Raw genomic sequence first — 18,093 nt, 5'->3', positions numbered from 1 at the left:
TCTGGTACCCACTCGTTCTGATTGCATTACAAATTAATTGTACTGTCACAGACGGTTTGTGTGCTTTGAGTTTATCTTTAGTTGTGTCGAATGTGGGGAGAAAAAAAAAGTTTTTTTTTTTTTTTCTTTCTATAATACCGAGTCGTTTAAATGACTCCTCTGCTGAAGATCCGTCCTTTGAGTTTGTACATCAGACGCCTGGAGCTTGAAAGGTGGCTGTGTATCCAATAAATGACTAAACAGGCTGCTTCTGGTGGCACTTCAGAGCCGTGGGTGGAGAAGGTGATGGTATATATTTAGTTACAAAAAAAGATAAGAGCGTTTTGATCTTATGGATCACAGGCTTATGTTTTAGAAAATGGTTTGAAAGCTTTTTTTTTTTTTTTTTTTTTTTTTTTTTTTTCCCCCCGTGACATCTCAATGTAACGCTCTTAAATCCAAGTTCATGCCAAAGTGGAAAATTAAGTATTTACTCAACACGCGAGCTGAACTGCGAAGTAGACAGCTGCCCTGTTGACGTAGCGCCAGCTCTGGAGAAAAAAGTCGCAAAAACAGAGATTACACGTTTTTCTTTTTTTGCAATTAGATTCCCTAAATTTTCTCCACATTCGAAGCTCTGCAGCACAAAGTGATCGTCTCCAAACAAAAATGTTATCAACAAAAGTGAAATCAAAGTGTCCGAGAGCTCCTCGTGTTTCGTAGCATTTATTCACATGGCTGAGCTCCACCAAAAAACAGCTGACGAAGCTTCTCTCGTGTAAACAATAACAAATTGATACTCAACACATGTCTAGTCATACAGTACGGATTCAATTCCAGGACGTCATGCACTCTTATGTCTTGTAAGGGTTTTCACTTGCAAGTTGTTTTTTTTTCAACCTGCCATTTTTTATTTTTTTTTTACATTCCTACAACTTCATTGCAAAACTCTTAACTCTGCAAATGGCATCAACATTTTTGAATCCGTGTTTCAAAATTGGATATTTTTGTTCCAGCTATACGAAGGTGGTAATGAGCCGCGCTCCCATTAAAAGGAATCAGAATTTATTTCCCCTTTTTTTTTTTTTTTTTTTAAATATCATAAGAGATCAAAGCGGGCTGATCATCTGGGGGAAACTGGAGAGAGAGAGAGAGAACCGGGTGGTGAACCGACGCCTGTTTCCAGCTGCCTTCCTCTGTAATGTTTAATGAAAGCAGATCTGCGAATAAGAAAAACTGGGAGAAAGAACACATGTCGTAAATGTACAATCGCGATGCGGATGCTCTGTGCAGCAACGTGTCCGTTACTGCAGTGGAGAATGACAATGTGATGCTGGCATGAGGCAACTGACAAAAACCCAACCTGAGAGCCTCTGCACTCAAACCCCCCCCCCCCTCCTCCCTCCCCACGTCCCCCTTTCCTGGCCACAGTGCAGCCCTTTGAAGCTCCTCTTCTAAGAGCCTCCCTGTTAAACATTTAACATTTAAAACTTGGTGGAGGGGTGGGTGAGGTTACAGAGACATGTGTTTATGGTGGCCACACGCTCCCGCATCCACCAGACCCTCATAATTCCTCCGACCCCCTGTTGCTCCACCCTCCCCCACCCCCCTCACCTCCCTCCCCGTGCTGACAGGACGAGAGGCATCACAGAGCATCTCAATAATTCAACCGTACAAGCCCTCGGCGTCTCGTATGCTTTTGTTTGCGTCCCCCCTCCTCTCTCCCTCCCCCCCTCCCCCCTTCCCCGAGTGACTCGCCGTGCACCCGGGAGGGTTCGATTTGCTTATTTAGGTATTCTCAGGCGATGCGCGTTGTGACGGAGGTGTCCGTCTGTTTGCAGGAAGCGGGCAGCGCTGAATACCATTTCACTGGATTTCAGTGTTTGACTGGACGTCTGCATGAATATCTGAACGCTTCTTTGAACCGAAGACAAATACCGATGTTACACATCACAGACAACCCGGTTGAATCCGTCCTAAATAGCCTCGTGCTCGGGTTTATTAATCATAAGGCCCGATACGGTCGAAGCCCAAATGAACCTAAACTAGAACCCAGAATTAGCCGTCAGCTCGTTTTTTGCTGTCGATTTGTCGGACGTCACCAAAGTAAACGTCAACGTGAGAATTTCTGAGGGACGGAAGCACTTTAAGACCATTTTAATCAAGTAAACTTCCCGTCATTCACATTTAATCGCCGGCAGATTTGTTGAAACTTCTCAGGTGAATCCCAGTCTGTTGCTTTGTTTGTTGTTTACCCCTGAATACCGATTTTTACCTGCGCGCTCTATTAAAAATCGCTGTAATTGGTGGTGATTACTTTGTTGAGTTGTGTTTGCCAAAGCAGGCAGTTTGCCCATCGGCCTTCCTCCGCACGTGGGCGTACGATGAACAACACTCGAGTCCGCCCGCTCTCCGCTGAGCGATGATGTTTATTTCTGTTTAGCCAAAGGCGGTTTTTGAGCTGCGGCAGAGGCAGCGGCCGCTAAATCCAAATCACTCCCGATACTTTACGCAGTCATTATGTTGACAGGAACAGTTGCGGACGTCAATCCTCTGCGCGGATTCTGCTTAAGTGCCGACGCCGTGGTCGGATGTTGTCCTCAGCTGTGAGAGACGTGCGGTGTTTACAGAATAACTGATGTGTTTCTGCTTGATACGTTTCCTTCAGAACGCCCAGCTCCGTAGTTCAGGCTTGTTGTAGTCGGCAGTCGTTGACTTGTGTCTTGACATCGCACAATGGGGGGAGTTGGAGATTGGAAAGGTAGAAGTGGTTGTTGTTGTTGTTGTTGTTTTTATTTATTCTATCGAACTGTCAACACGGTGCTGAGAAACGCTGGATTTCTACTCGTGTCATGTCAAATAACCGGCTTTCTTTTTTTGTCTCCCCTCCCTCAAAAAAAAACTGATGTTCCTTTTAACCACAGCAGGGAAAAAGAAAAAGAAAAAGAAATACAATCGTTGTTGAATTTGTCATTTTTCTGTGTTCAAGGCTACAAAGCTGAAGGTCTCTTGAGCAACTATAAATATTGAAACCTCTCTGTTAACGTTTTACATATATATCTCATTGGAGCTTGAAATTGATTTGAAGTTGGCTGAAAGGAGACAAGCATTTTGAAAAGCAAGCCCAGGGGGGAGAGAGTAGTTGGGAGTTTTCTCTTTTTCCTTTTTTTTTTTTTTTTTTTTGGAGGGGGGGGGGGTGCTGAGATTAACATTCTCCTAATGTAAGATTGATAAAGGCTTGACATATCCTACTGAACCCTATCTTCCCTTTTTTCTTCCCTGAGCGAGTTTGAGATGTTCAGCCGCAGCAGTCTTTCCAGGCGCAGCAGTTTTCCTCCTTTTTTTTTTTCTTTTTTTTTTTTTTGTCAAACAAGGCTGAATGTCGACATGCGTTTCTTCCTTCAGGGTTATTTTACCTTTAAATTCCCTTCTTTACAGGTTTGGAAGTTCAAGTCATTAAATTTCCACACAAACAACTTCCTCTCTACTCTTTTCTATCTCCCTCTCGTCTTTTCCTTTGCTGCTGATGCGGCATTTTGTTCGACTGATTTACCTGTTTGTAAATTAGTTGGTGTTAATCCAAAAGGAGAGCCGGACGGCGTCGGCCTCTGTGGAGGGTTAAACAAAGCTCTTAATGTCTAAACGTTGTCGGTTCGTCTCCTGCTCGTGCTGACCCTCCGCGGCTGTGAAGTAACTCCCAGGACTTCATCTCGGGCTCCGTATCAGGAGCTGAAAGCGTCTTTTTGATGAGTACATCTGAGGAAACCCAGAAAATTAAACTAAATTAGCCTGCTAACGGAAATCGGTGTTTGAATTTAATGTTGGAAAGCAGATGTGAAGAGGCAGATTTAAAAGACGGAGTAACCACAAAGGTAAAAGATGCATGTCAGTAACACGACCGGCTTTTTTTTTCTTCTTTTTTTGAAGCTTTCAATAAAAAGAAACGTAATTTGCTCAAATTACTTTCAAAAGCCTCCCGTGTGTTTTGCAGCATCGACATTTATCTTTTTCACAAAGGTGACCTCAGATTATTGGTAGCTCAGTTTGCCAACAGCCTGAGCTTCGTCCACCATTTTTCCATCTGAGGGTGCAAAATCAAACGTGCTTTCAAGATCTGAGCTCAGGAAGTCAAATGTTTAATTTTTTCTTGACATTAGGAAGCGACTTTGTGATTACAGTTCATCCGGTCCTTATTTTTTTTCTTTTTTTTGTACAAGTTTGAAATTCAACTTGCTCAACTTTCTTAAAGTCGGTTAGTATTGCAATAAATCCCAGTTTCCCTCATACTTTATTTACACTTCTGACCAGTAGTGGACGTTTCCCAGCGGGCGTGAAGGAACGATGCACACAAGCCGTGACAGCACGAAGGTTTGTGTTTGAACGGTCAGGAAGGCTCGCTGATGCAAACACTGTCGTTTCTGAGCCGTCAGAAATGAGCACCCGAGGGTGCAGCAGGGACAACGCAGCGGAAAAAAAAAACTCCACCTGAGACACAGGTGATGTTCCTGAGTTCCTTTAAAAAAAAAATATATATATATATATAAAATTGTGGTTTAAAAAGTCTGGAAACACAAATCTACCGTCGGGTTTTATGGACACAATAATAAAATGAGAAAGACTTTTTTAGTCCGAATTCGAAATAATGTCATTTTAAGTGAATTTAAATGGTGGATTTCTGAATGAATTCATGCGTTTATATCAGAAAGTAACACGAGTTCAAAGTCGTAATTAACTCATGAATTGAAGCCTAAACTGAGGTGAGTCCACCATCAACGACTTTATTGATTTATTAAACATGATCATGATGAATTCATGACATCATCACTAACTCGGCATCGGTTCCTCATGAGTGTAGTCACAAAGGTCGTCATGTTTGTGGTGAACATTTGATCTTTACTGTCTATTGGGGGGTAAAACTGCAGGAAGGCCCCCCAAAAACAATTCTTCATGATCATGTTTTAATAGATAATCATCACTTTCCTTCGGTCCTTCCAGCTGGCCATGACGCACCCGAGTCACCACCTCAACTTCGGTATGAACCCCGATCACGCCCGCAACTCGCTGTCCAACTGCGGCATCCGCCAGCCCAAGTACGGCGACAGGAAGGTGCACCACATGTACATGAGGAAGAAAGGTGGGTCTCTCTCTCCATTACGACCTCTGACCCCTCCACCCTCGGGGGGGGGATTTTTTTTTTTTTCTCTTCTCTTCTCTTCTCTTCATTTCTTATTTCTTTTTTTTTTTTCAGGAATCAACACGTTGATTAACATCATGTCTCGTCTCGGTCAGGATGACCCCTCCCCCTCCAGGTAGGCCGCCTCCCCCATGCGGACACATATCAGTTCCTGCTATCACTGACCGCAGGAGCAATCAAAGGGGACGATCCTCGTGATTAATCCAGCCAGCAGGCCCGCTGACAAGAAAATTAACAGTAACTGGGAAAGGAAGGGACATCGGGTGTGTGTGTGTGTGTGTGTGTGTGTGTGTGTGTGTGTGTGTGTGTGTGTGTGTGTGTGTGTGTGTGTGAGGGAAGGTAGGGAGGGAGGGGGTGAAAACGATGAAACAAGCTTGTATTTAAAGCCAATGCTTATTATTGAATGTGAGCTGCTGTTAGCTGTGTGTGTGTGTGTGTGTGTGTGTGTGTGTGTGTGTGTGTGTGTGTGTGTGTGTGTATCCATCTCACTACTTCTTCAACTGTCCTTCCCGTCTCCACCCCCCACCTCCTTCCCCTCCCTCCCCTCCCTCCCTCCCCAGGATCAATCACAACGAGCGACTGGAGTTCCTGGGCGATGCCGTTGTCGAGTTCCTCACCAGGTGAGAAGGCGCCCCGGCTCGTCTCTGATAGACACAAACACTAATTGAAGTCGACTACGACACTATCGGCCCGTTTCTCTCTCTCTTCTTTTTTTTTTTTTTTTTTTTTTCCTCCTCTCTCTCCATTTCCTCCTCTTCCTCATCCTCTTAATGTCCATCCCTGTCCGTCACCACCGGGGCGGCGTTTCCTCTCCACAACTCCTCACACACTCATTCAAGACAGTGATTTCCTGGTAATTGGAGCTGGGATGGAGCCTGAAATTCTCCATGACAACTTGCAATTAGCTGTCTGTGAATGCTGACGGTGTTATTGACTCCCAGGTGAGCGCGGACAGTTCGCCGCCCGGCTACTTTTATACCTTAAAGCCACGCTGCTAATTATCCGATGCCATTATCCATCTCGCCACTCCTCACTTCACCGCCACTTCCTGCCTCTCTCTTCGCCACCAGGTGCAGCGTTTACCTCCCTTCATAGTAGATTTACAAAACACAACTTCTGCTGCCGAAAATGTAATTTGTAACCCTCGATGCTAACATTTCCAGCACACTGCACACTCAGGAGCGGGATTAAAGCTTAATAGGAAGTGACGGAGGGGTGGTGGGTGGGGGCGGAGGGGGGTACACGGCACCCTGTTTCACCCTGTTTGTGTTACAAAGAAGGTTGGTTAGCCTCCATTTCTCTGGATATCTCCGGGCATGTTTTGCCACCCCCCTCTCTTCCCCCCTCTTCTTCTTCTTTCTCTGCTTCTTGTTCCTCTGTCTCGCTTCTTTGATTGTTAGCGTCTGACGAGACATGCTTGGCCTCTCCGCTCTGGCCCGTCTGAATTATTTATCAGCCTCTTGTCCAGTTAAATGGGTACAGCAGATCCGGCCCGGCGGCCGCGTCGCCCCTCCGAGGCGAACCGCGCCTCCGCTGTCCGGCCGACACACAGGCTTTTGCACATCTGAATAGGCGGCCACACGGGGTAGTTAGTGTTTTTGCAGAGGGGGGAGGAGCCACGCGATGATGTAAATACAAAAAAGAATATGTAAGCAATATTTGTGTAAAGTAAACATTTCGTCAGAGGGAGTGTGTTTAAACCGTAAAGCCTCTAAAGAGTAGAAATCCTTGGAGGTGCATTCAGTCGCTTCTGTTTCCGTGTTTTTGAAGTTTGAAGAATCGAGTCCACAGTTTTAACGCTCACTCGATGACTCCGTGATGAGCTGAACGGGCAGCGGGGGTCATTTCCTCCGGGAATCGGTGTCCCAGTCTACCTGTGATTAATAAACACAAACCGGGTTTCTTTTTTTTTTTTGTGTGTCCCTGAAGAACGCAAAGCTCGTTTGATTTGATTTTGTGTTTGTGTGACTGACACGTCGGCTATCAAACCGAGTGTCTGCGTTCTAATTATTTTCCATGACACTAAGTGGTTTTTATTGTTTCCAAGTGTTTTGTTTTCACACTAAGATCACAATACCCTGACAAATACACCTCTCGTGAATTTGGGAACAAAACAAAAACCCAGAACGCCACCTGCTTTTTTTCCTCTCCTTGATTAGAAACGACTGAATTAAATGGCCTGTTTTAATTCAAATGAAATCAAATGACACGCCGCGGTTAGAGAGACGCTGGACCGTAATGAAAATGGAACCCGCTCGCCCGGAAACCCAGCTGTGCCGTTTCTGGGTTTCCAACACGGACCTGGAGGGGGCCGGGAAAAATCTCCGGGAAATTAAATCAGCTGGTTTTGAGCAATCTGGGAAACGCAGGAGGAACAAATATCTGACAGTTTTTGCCTAAATTAGAGCAAAGAAAAAAAAAAAAGGAAGAAAGCTTTAACGGCTGCGTCTCATGTCTCCGTCTGCAGCGTCCACCTATACTACCTCTTCCCCTGCTTGGAGGAGGGCGGCCTGGCCACCTACAGAACAGCCATCGTGCAGAACCAGCACCTGGCCATGCTCGCCAAGGTAAGCCCCGCCTCTTCCTCCGAAACTCATCACCACTTCCTTCCTTCCTCGGCAGGTCGGAGCGGGCGGAAGGTCTCGGCGCTGATAGGAGAACGTGTCTGAGACGGCGTTATTGTTTTCTGTCTTGCCGTTATGACTTTGCTTCTTCCTAAACGGGCACAAGGGAGCCGAGTAATTTTGTCTCGCTGCCATCCTTACCCTTCTTCTTCTTCTTTATTTTTATTTATTTTTCTTCTTCCCGTTTTTCGTTTTTTGCCCCCTCAGGTTTGTAATTGGAGTTAAAAGGTTGTCGTTTTGGAGGACTAGACTAGTGTGGCTGGGGTCCCTGAGGGCCCCTAGAAGTCTTCCTGAAACACTCTCCAGTTCCTGTTATCACCCCCCCCCCCTCCCCCCCACACCACCACCACCACCCTCCTTCCCTCTCTCTCTCTCGCTGGCAGCGTTGTCGAGCCGAGCTGCACTCACTGGCACGTTTGTAAAGAACACAACAATAATCGTCCCATGATGTGGAGAAAGCAATTAAAAACTTCAATCTTTCATGTCGCTCCCCGCTGAATACAAAGATGCAGCCGCCCGAATCTGCATTAGTGCTGTGTAGCAGTTTGGCTTGTTTCAATTTGCCGCTCGCGGTAAAGTGAGTGTGATACAGTGTTCGACGTTGCCAAGTTGTTTACCAGGCGCCTATAAAGCCGTCTGCTCAAGAACACTCGCAATTATCTTTCAAAAAAAAAAATATCTTCGGCGAGCGACGGCACAATCCGGCACTTCACTCGGAAAGGCTTAAAAGTCAGAACGGGTTCCCTCTGAGTTGGAGTGTTTGTGAATTGTGATTTAATTTGTGCGCGCAATCGCGGGGGGTTGGATACCACCAACCGTTATCAGCCGTAATTAAATAGCACCCTGACTGTTTTTTTGCCGGGTATTTGGTGAGTAGAGAGCTGCCAGGAAAATGGAGTTGGTGCTACTTCAAACTTGGCTCGGAGGAGGAGTTGGAGAAAGTTTGGTGGACCCTGCAGTGCCACTTATTTACATTAAATACAACCTATGCAGATTATTATTATTATTATTATTATTATTATTATTATTCTTTCTGATGTCCTACTTTATCCTCACAGTTTCCTCAAACAGAAACGTTAACTAGCTTCACCCTCTCGTGTTTTCATGCTGCTCTTTTGGTTTTTATTTGTACACACTTTGCACTACAAACTAAAACAATTCTATTTTATTCATCTCGTGTTTAATTGGATCTATTTTTTTATATATATATATGGTTTGTTTTTTTTATTAGTTTTTTTTGCTCCTCTATTTTATTGTTTTTATGTGAAACACTGCAGGTCATTTTCTTGCTTTAAAGCACTTTGAGCTGCACTTCTTGAATAAAATGTACCGAAGGAATAAAGTCTGTTATCATTATTATTATTATTGTACACATATACATGTAATCTGTTATGATGGCTTTGCAATGCTTAATTAGCATTCTTCCACGTAAACAAGAAAAATGTTTAATGCAATATCGCAAAGCAGAATTGAAAACTATTTCAATTTAATATAGAACTTTAATATTAATATTGCGCAGCACACATGACATACACGCAGACAATATGGCATGCAGTAATGTGCTGGATTTAACTTGTATGATCTAATGTCCCATTAGTCCATGAACACATGTTATCATGAGAGATATTCATGAATCCAATTAAAAGTAAATAAAATGATTTCAGTATCAGCGATGATGCAGCTCAAAGTCTTTTTCTCTCTTTGGTGCATATTTGCAGTATTAATGTATTTGTATTTAAAAAAAATTTCCAAGTAGCTCACAAGTGGATGAACTCCATGTTAGAGAGAATGAAGGTCACCGCTGAACTGTTTCACACGTTATCGCGGGATTATCCGTGTGTGTGTGTGCGTGTGTGTGTGTGTGTGTGTGCGTGTGTGTGTGTGTGTGTGTGTGTGTGCGTGTGTGTGTGTGTGTGTGTTGAACATGTGTGAACGTTCTCCTCCCGTGCTGGCCTGGTGCATCCTGCCACAGCTGGACAACACATGAGCACATCTGTCAGTGCCATGAAGTCGAAGCTTTTTGTTTTTTGTTTTCGACCAAGGGCAGACAATCTTTTTCATTTCCCTCCAGTTTTCTTTTTTTCTTTTTGGCGGGGCGGGGGCTGTTTTTATTTCTATTTTTTTTTTCCTCCATGGAGAGCCTATGAAAATGTGCAACACCAAAAAAAAAAAAAAAAAAATAGCAAAATGAAAAATGCTATTACTTTCTCAAGTGCCTATTACTGAGGTTGTTGGAGGCGGCGCGCTGATATAAATGTGTTTTGTCTTTAACAGAAGCTGGAGTTAGATCGCTTCATGCTCTACGCTCACGGACCGGATCTGTGCCGGGAGTCGGACCTGCGACACGCCATGGCCAACTGCTTCGAGGCTCTTATAGGTAAGACCCCTCCTCCCCCCACTACCTCCCCACCTCCCCCCCGAGACCGGGATGGAAGCGGGGGATGACGGCTGCAAGGCAAAAAGAAAAAAGAGGGGAATACATTTGGAGTGAACTAAATATGTAAATCTATTCCTAAAAGGATACATGCACTGAAAGCAAACACAATCTCAGAGCTCAGATAAACAATACTCTTATAAATAATACTCTCGTTTCAGTCGAGTGCTCCTTCGCCGGACTCTGCGGCAGCACAGAAACGATTTTAATGCATAAAAGGTGTCGAATTCACCTGCAAAAAAAAAAACTTAAAAAACTTTGCTTCGATCAGAATTGCATGTTGTTGTTGTTTTTTTCTGCAGTGTAATTCAGTGTCTGTGGGTGTTAAAGAGCTGCAGTGGAAAACATTACGCAGCTTTATTGATCTCAGGAGATGCGGTTTGACCTCTGGCTGGACAGCCACCACCCCCGCCCCCTCTCCCCCCCGCCCAGAGCACCACACACACACACACACACACACGCACACACACACACACACACACACACACACACAGGCTCGCTATTCACCTCGCCAGCAGTTCACTGATAGAGTTTGTGCAGTGATTAGGACCCTGCGCTGGAAACCACACACACACACACACACACACACACACACACACACACACACACACACACACACACACACAAGCACACACATGATTGGGAGGGGGGGGGGGGTGTCTCGCCTCTTCATCCGGCCCCCACGGGCAGCGCCGGGCTTAAGCCTAGCTCTTGGAGAGCTGCAGAGTCGGCAGCTTTCCTGGTCTTATCACCATCTTGATTGAACCAGTTCAGCCATCTCTGCGCTCCCCCGATGATAGATACAGAAAGTGGGTGACTTTAAAAGAGATCTTCTTCTCCGTCTCCCTCCCCTCATCTCTACTCGTCCCCCCCACGATTCAAGAAAGCAGCGGCGGGAGGTGGAAAGTGCTGACTGGCACCGTTGGGCCCTTTGTAACGGCTTCATTATCGCCAGAGACGAAGTCCTAATCGGTTCTGTCCCCCGGCTGTCCCCGCCTCGGCGTCTCTCTCACATTTTTCGACTTAATAAAAGTGATGAATAAACAGGGTTCCTCGTTCTGAAGGAACCTGGGAGAGAATGTGCTCTTGCAGAGGGCCCCCTCCCCTCCCCTCGCCCCCGCCCCGTGTGGAGAGCGGAAATATGGCTCCTCCCCTCTGATGTTCCCTCTTGCATGCACCTCACACACACACACACACACACACACACACACACACACACACACACACACACACACACACACAAATCCAAGACATTCAAAGTGACTTGCATCGTCTCATGTCGCCTCTCTTTTTCTTTTGTCGTCTTCATTTCAGCTTTTTTTTTAAGCTCAAACGCCTCCTTTTAAGGAGCTTGGTGTCGAGCAGTCGATCTGCCCCCCCCCTCCCTCTCCCGCTGACATACTCTTTATACCCCCCACCACCACCACCACCTGTGATCTAGAGTTTGGGTGTTATTAGGTGAAAGATGTGCCATGCGCATGATGAGTCACGCTGTCACTCTTGTCATCTCCTCCTCCCTCCTTCCTTCCTCCTTCTTTCCTTCCTCCCGTCTTCACCCCTCTCGACTCCTCTCTCTCTCTCTTTCTCTCTCTCTCTCTTTCTCTCTCTCTCTCTCACCAAATGAAGCGCTCCCTCTTTTCTGTTTTTTTGTTTTTTTTCATACCATACAGCCTGAGATCGCTCACACACACACACACACACACACACACACACACACACACACACACACACACACACACACACACACACACACACACACACGTGAGCTGCGATGGGCACACAAAAGCTGTCAGTTGAATCCTGACAGAGACACCAATACCCCCCCATCCCCTCCCCCCTCCCTCCCACCTCTCACCCCAACCAAAAAAAAAAAAAAAAAAAAAAAAAGCAGCTGACATGTACTCTCAGATGTGTCGCTGCCTCGTTGTCTGAAGTTTTTGTTTTTCTTAACATGCTTTCCTCCTCCAGCGTGCACATGCAATTCAAAATGGGCCTCCTTTCCGAGGCCCCGGCAGATAGCTTTAACGGCTTACTGTGCACGTTCGGTGACCTTTGTTTTATTTGTTTCTCTGCCACGTTGACCGTTGAACCCGGGCTGTGTTGGAAATGGCAGATAATCTCCTGCTTTGCATGAGGCAGTGCTTCTCTCTCTCTCTCTCTCTGAATGTGTCTATCTGCTCGCCCCCGAGGCAGAGCCATCCTCCTCCTCTTCCTCCAGATGAAGAGAAAAGAGAAAGAGAGGAAGAATGGAGGAAACAGAGAGAGAGAGAGAGAGGAGGAGAGTGCTATGGAGGAATGGAAAAAGCAAAAAAAAAAAAAAAAAAAAGGCATCTGCAATGCAAATAGGTGCCCTGCAACCCTGAATAATTCAAAGTGTTGAATGGAAATCTTGCTTTTCTGATCCCCTGTCATTAACTTCTGCCGGAGTGGGCCATTCTCATTTGGGCTCTTTTGGCCTGCGCACCTCCTCCTCCTCCTCCCCCCCCCTCCCTCTTCCTTCTGTAGTTTTGCACACTTTACCTCATCGTATTTAGAAACCCCCCCCCCCTTCTTCCTCCTCCTGCTTATTCATTGCAGCTCTTGCACGCCTGTTGCCCTCCTGTTCTCCCTCTCAGGTCCTCTCCAGCGATAAGCCATGCCGCTTCCCTTTTCTTTTCTTTTTTTCTTTTCTTCTCCAGAAATGTCTGAAAAGAATTGAAGAAGAAGAAAAGAGGGGCCCCCGCTCTGTTTTTTTTCTTTTTTCTTATGGCCCTAATTTCCTTGTACAGTTGATCTGTGGATTATACGCTGGCAGCAGCCACGGTGGGGAGGGGGGGAGGTACAGATGGTGAACCTTTGTGAGCCCCCCCTCCACCCCCACCCCCCTCCCTCTAAGCTCTTCCTATTAAAAGAATGCAGAGAAAAGGATTATCTCTCACTTGCTGAATATCAGATTCGTACACAATGCAGCCGGTGTGTTCGTTGAGTGAGCGCTGCTGCCTTTTGTTAATTGACGGCAGCGGTGGTGGAGTTGGTTTCTGGTTTTTTGTTTTCTCTGTCCCAACCGCCCCCCTCCTTTGCTCTGAGACTCTCAAAACTCACGTCTTTTATTATTTTTTTTCTGTTTTCTTGTTTTATTTTCTTTTGCTTTTAATGCGTTTCCTATTTCTGTGTCCGTCTGCCGCTCCGGTCCCCGTCGAGCCGAGAGGGGAGCGGCTTAATATATTATTTGATGGATTAGAGCCTGAGCGTTTTTGAATAATTCATTCTAGGTTATTAATGTGACTGTCAGCCGCTGGTGTTTCATATGCCCCTGACTCTGGGTTTTTATTGGTCACTGAAAGCCCACAGACATTGGACTTCTATTCCTAAACATAACACTGTACAGTCTGCACGGCTGTCTGAAGTCGACCTGTGACAGATGTGGAGATTCATTAAGAGCCGGCCGAGACTGATATTCTCTGCAAACCCGCAGAACTGGAGGGAAACTTGGTTAGAAAACTTCTGACTTACCTGCATCAAACATGCAAGGTGAAGTTTTTATAATTCATCAGTTTAGATCAAGCGGCAACCAGCAGCGAACATGAAAGCCAAACCCCATAGTGGCACTCGGTGGTATTGCAGCTTTAACACACTTCCGCATCGGCTTCGGTTTTCACAGTATGTGGTTTAGATTTGGGCTCCGTGAGGTTCTGGTTCCAGTTCACAGTTCGAGAAACACCCAGATTCATTCAACTAGCCGAACAAATCCTCACAGCAAAGATTTCAAAGAGCCATGAATAAAACATTCGAGGTAATCATTTATCAGAAACCAGCAAATAGGTCTTCTATCTTTACAAAAAAAACCTAGATCTAGTTCACTGACCTGCGAGGTCTTGAATACCGAGTTATTTTTTTATCTTTTTAAATCATTTTCAGATTTTCTTTTTCTGTACTCAGATTCAATGAAATGCTGTCTTACACAGGTGTTCAGCTTTGTGCGACTTCTCGGTGTCCTTTGTGCTCCCTCCAGTCCAGCGTGATTCTTCATGTATATTCCGAGCAGGTCCATCTCAGTTTGCGGGCCCTGCTGCATTTCGTGCCGGCAGCGCCGGCGACCCGGTGGGTTGAATGCGCGGCGGCGCTCGGAGACTGCAGAGCGATCGGACCGGGGCGTGATGTTACTGCGAGATGAGCTGCGGAGAGATGCTGACAGATAATTGCCAGTTAAGTTTGGCTGGGGCGTTTTTTTTGTGGGCTGTGTGCATTCAGGGCGTCAGCTGCACCTCTGCCGGCTGGTTGACGGTTTGGACTGAGCAGCGCAGATCTCCGTTTAATGATCGCGGCGAGTTGTGCGTTTGATTGGATTGCTTTGGGGCACGCTTTTCTGCACGGACGGCCTGCTTGTCAAGAGTGTTCTCGCTGCACTTAACTGCATATCTTGGTTTCTTCATCCATGGGCACTTTGATTGACACCAAAGGTGTTGCTTTGAGATTTTTAATACCTTTTTAAACCCCTCGAGGCGCTCCTGGTTTCTCCCTGCTTACCCCACATTCCCCTTCGTCTTGGAAGAAGTTTTGAAAACCTAATAAGAAGCAAAAACTCTGAATTTCAACAACTTTGAGGCCTCCATTGGGGGAGGTGGGAGGGAGTGGGGGACTTTCCAAATCAGCTGTGTCATCAGAACATGAAGAAGAAGAAAAAGAGAGCTCGCGGCCCCACCCGCGTCCCCTCCCTCAGCCTCCGCATTCAAACACATGAATGACGGATGGTTGAAAGGCGTTCAGAACTTTGGGTCTTAAGACCCCTCCCCCCCTCCCTTAGAGGAAACATCTGCTCTCTACAACCAAAGGCCCACATTATGTTAAAAAATACCACAAATCTCAGCGCTGATGCTTAGTGGAAAACATCCTGCGAAGAACCGCTCCCGTCCCCGCGAGGCCTCGGCGAGGCGCTCGGCCGCCGTCACGCCAAGTTTACAGAGTTTACTCGCCGATGCTCATCCGCGAGCAGGTTTTAGCGGCTCGCCGTGTTTGTCGGCTTCGAGACGGCTAAAGATTTTATAGGTGTTGATTTACGGGCTTATTGTGTTCAGATCTCGAACGGTGCATGAAATCACTGTTTGTAATATATTCACGGTGGCTGGCGCCTTTAAAAAAACAAAACCAAAAAAAATATATATATATCCACAAGCTGTTTTCATTATTTCACCACTCAGCTATATTTTGATGTTAGTAAAGGGCGTCCAAATGAATGAGAGTGCGCTACGGTGCCAAAGTGGCTGCTGGGTTGAGGTAAAGTTGTCAGGCTTAATCAAATTTTACGAACATTTGGCCAATGGCTGGCAATAATTTCCCCGTTCTGTGTAGAAGTAGAGGGCACGGGAGGCAGATCGAGTGGGAGTGCGTTTGTTGTTTGCCTTTGTGCGAGCTGCTGCGTTTTGTATTTCTTGATGGGTTTTTTTTTTCTTTTTTTTGGTTTATGTCGGCCGCATCTTCTTCTGTTCGTGTGTAAGTGGCCTGTTAGCCATCTGAAAGCAGTTTCCCTCCCCCAGATGATGAATCCCTCATACGTTTCTTGATGTCGTCCATGAAAGCAGTTTGCGCATTTCGACTGGCGACCGCGCCCCATTTCCGCCGCCTCATTTCTGCATGTCATAAAAAAAAAAAAGAAAACGCTGCACGATTGTATACCCAATTTGCCAGGTGGTTATTGCTTTCTAAATTGAATGAGCCGCCCTAAAGTGTGATGGTTTGAAGTTGCGCGCGGCTTAAAGGCAAGCGTAGATAGTTCCGCTGATTCTCCGAGAGGAAAACAGTCGAAAGAGCAAAACAACAAGACGTTACAAAGGAGAGTCGACTTGTGAGAAGCAGCTGACTGCTGCAGCAGAGCGAGCCGCAGAAGCAGCGCATCAGACCCATCGAGAGACGCGTCTGGAATACTCGTCTTGTTCTTTTGCTTGCTCTGACAGCAGCTCTCCTTATTTTGGGACCAATCTTCTATCAAATTTCTTTCTTTTCTTTTTTTTTCTTTTTTTGTCCTGTTTTCTTTTGTGCGTCGTGTGAAATTTGTTTTTCCAACCCCCCCCCATCCTTTCGCAATTCGAGCTGCATTCAGCGGACATGTCCGAGTGTGTGTGGGCGAATGACAAAAAAAAATAAAAAGCAGGACATTATGCTTTTGTCCGCGCTGTCCGTGAATTGGATGGAGCATGAAGTACTTAAGCCTCGTCGTGGTGTTTTGTCAGACCTATTCACACCTAAAGCATGTGAGACAGGCCTCGTGGATTCAAAATAGTTGATGTGACCTCAGCCAGATACATCTCAGCGTGGTGATGCAACCTTCCTCTCCTCCCTCCACCTCCTCCTCCTCGCTCTTCGACGAGGAGGAGGAGGTGGATCCGCGCATGAAGCCTGAGGTCATTTCGCCGTCAAAAAGCAATAAAAATGCACTCCTACTTTTAATAAAGCAATTACAACTCATTGCCGAGTTCAATTAATTTGAAGTTTTCCATTAGGAGAGAAGTCTGAAATTGCCTCAGAATTGCTAGAATATTTTTACACCAGTAAAAATGCACTGGTTAGAACGTCGTGCTTGAGTCTGCGGTGGGTTCGGGCGGGTCCGGGTGGTAGTTTACCGTTTCACAAGCACGAGTTTCCAGCAAATACTCACCGCTGTGAATAAAATGCATCGTATTGATTTGGGTCCTCTTTCATCCTTGGTTTCTTCCTTTCTCTTCCAGGGGCTGTGTACTTGGAAGGAGGCTTGGACGAGGCCCGGCAGCTCTTTGGTAGACTGCTTTTCAACACCGAGGTAAAGATTTACTCGGCTCTAATTTGGTTTCTGCCCTTTTTGCCACTGCTCTGGAGTTTTTATGTACAGGATGAGTGTTTTGCAAAGGGGCATGCGCGTCTTTCGTTTGTGAAGAGTTGAGCCGCAGACGCGCTAGACACGATTTTTTTGGGGGTTTTCTTCGCTCAAACCCACACACTGCATGTTTTTTTTTTTGTTTTTTTTGGCAACATTGCCCGATGTTGAGTCCTTGCCAGCCCCCCAGAACCTGAGATCTCACCAAATCTTTCTTTATCCTGCAATACTTTTGACTAGCAGGCTGCTCAATGTGTGCAAAGACAAAACAATGAGACGGAGGGGGAAGAAAAAAAACAAAAAACAAAGATCTGGATAAAGCCGTCGCAGCACAAAAAAACAGCCTTGTATGTTTTGGAAAATGAACCGGAGGTGTGGAACATTACGGTTCGCCAGTCTTGAGCGGGACACCTGCTATTGTTTGCGAGTGTGTGTGTGTGTGTGTGTGTGTGTGTGTGAGTGAGATCAGTGGGCATGAATAATTGATGAATGAATCAGTATTTGCATTTATCTTGGTAAGAAATGTTACGAATCAAGTAAATGACTTGCAGATCGTCGATCGTACTGCAGCAGGGTCGCTTCTAATTGGCCATCGAGGTAGTTTGTTGGCAACTCCCACACACATGACATCTAACAAACGTGTTCGATCAGAATCGGTAGTGTTTGAGAAGCTGGATCACAGGATGAACCTTTCAAACATTCACGCCACATAACAAGAAATGGGTCCTTTAATCATCATTTTCTTTTATACAGTAACTTTTAATGACTTACAGTATTTTCATCAATGTTTAAGATCAATAACTCTTTCTACTCTTTCAAACTCTTTTATGTCAAGTTTTTTTTCACTGTAATTGACAAAACATTTGGCCTTGGGCAAAATCGACTCCGCCAGCCGTCGCGTTTCACAAGGAGCGAGGAGTATTTGTTCGGATGTGAAAAGCTGAAAACTTACTTGATTATACTTTATTGTCGTCCACTGGCCATGAAAGTCCACTGGAGTCTTCAAGCTTTTTATGGTTGTCTTGATGCAGAGGTA

General features: G+C 45.7%; 1 protein-coding gene across 1 annotated transcript in view; it reads left to right on the top strand.

Moving 5' to 3' along the window:
• The window catches only part of drosha (drosha ribonuclease III), an 81,680-nt gene that overhangs the window by 28,459 nt on the left and 35,128 nt on the right, over positions 1-18,093 (top strand). Inside the window, 6 exon segments of the mRNA XM_069159349.1 lie at positions 4,975-5,113; positions 5,228-5,288; positions 5,734-5,793; positions 7,641-7,740; positions 10,072-10,174; positions 16,933-17,003. Coding sequence (XP_069015450.1) covers positions 4,975-5,113; positions 5,228-5,288; positions 5,734-5,793; positions 7,641-7,740; positions 10,072-10,174; positions 16,933-17,003 — 534 coding nt within the window.

This window comes from Embiotoca jacksoni, unplaced genomic scaffold, assembly GCF_022577435.1.
Source record: "Embiotoca jacksoni isolate LCO1_2020_lvr unplaced genomic scaffold, fEmbJac1.0.p SCAF_25, whole genome shotgun sequence".
NCBI classification, from domain to species: Eukaryota; Metazoa; Chordata; class Actinopteri; family Embiotocidae; genus Embiotoca; species Embiotoca jacksoni.
The sequence above is the reverse complement of the archived record's forward strand: the minus strand, read 5'-3'. Positions and strand labels throughout refer to the sequence as shown.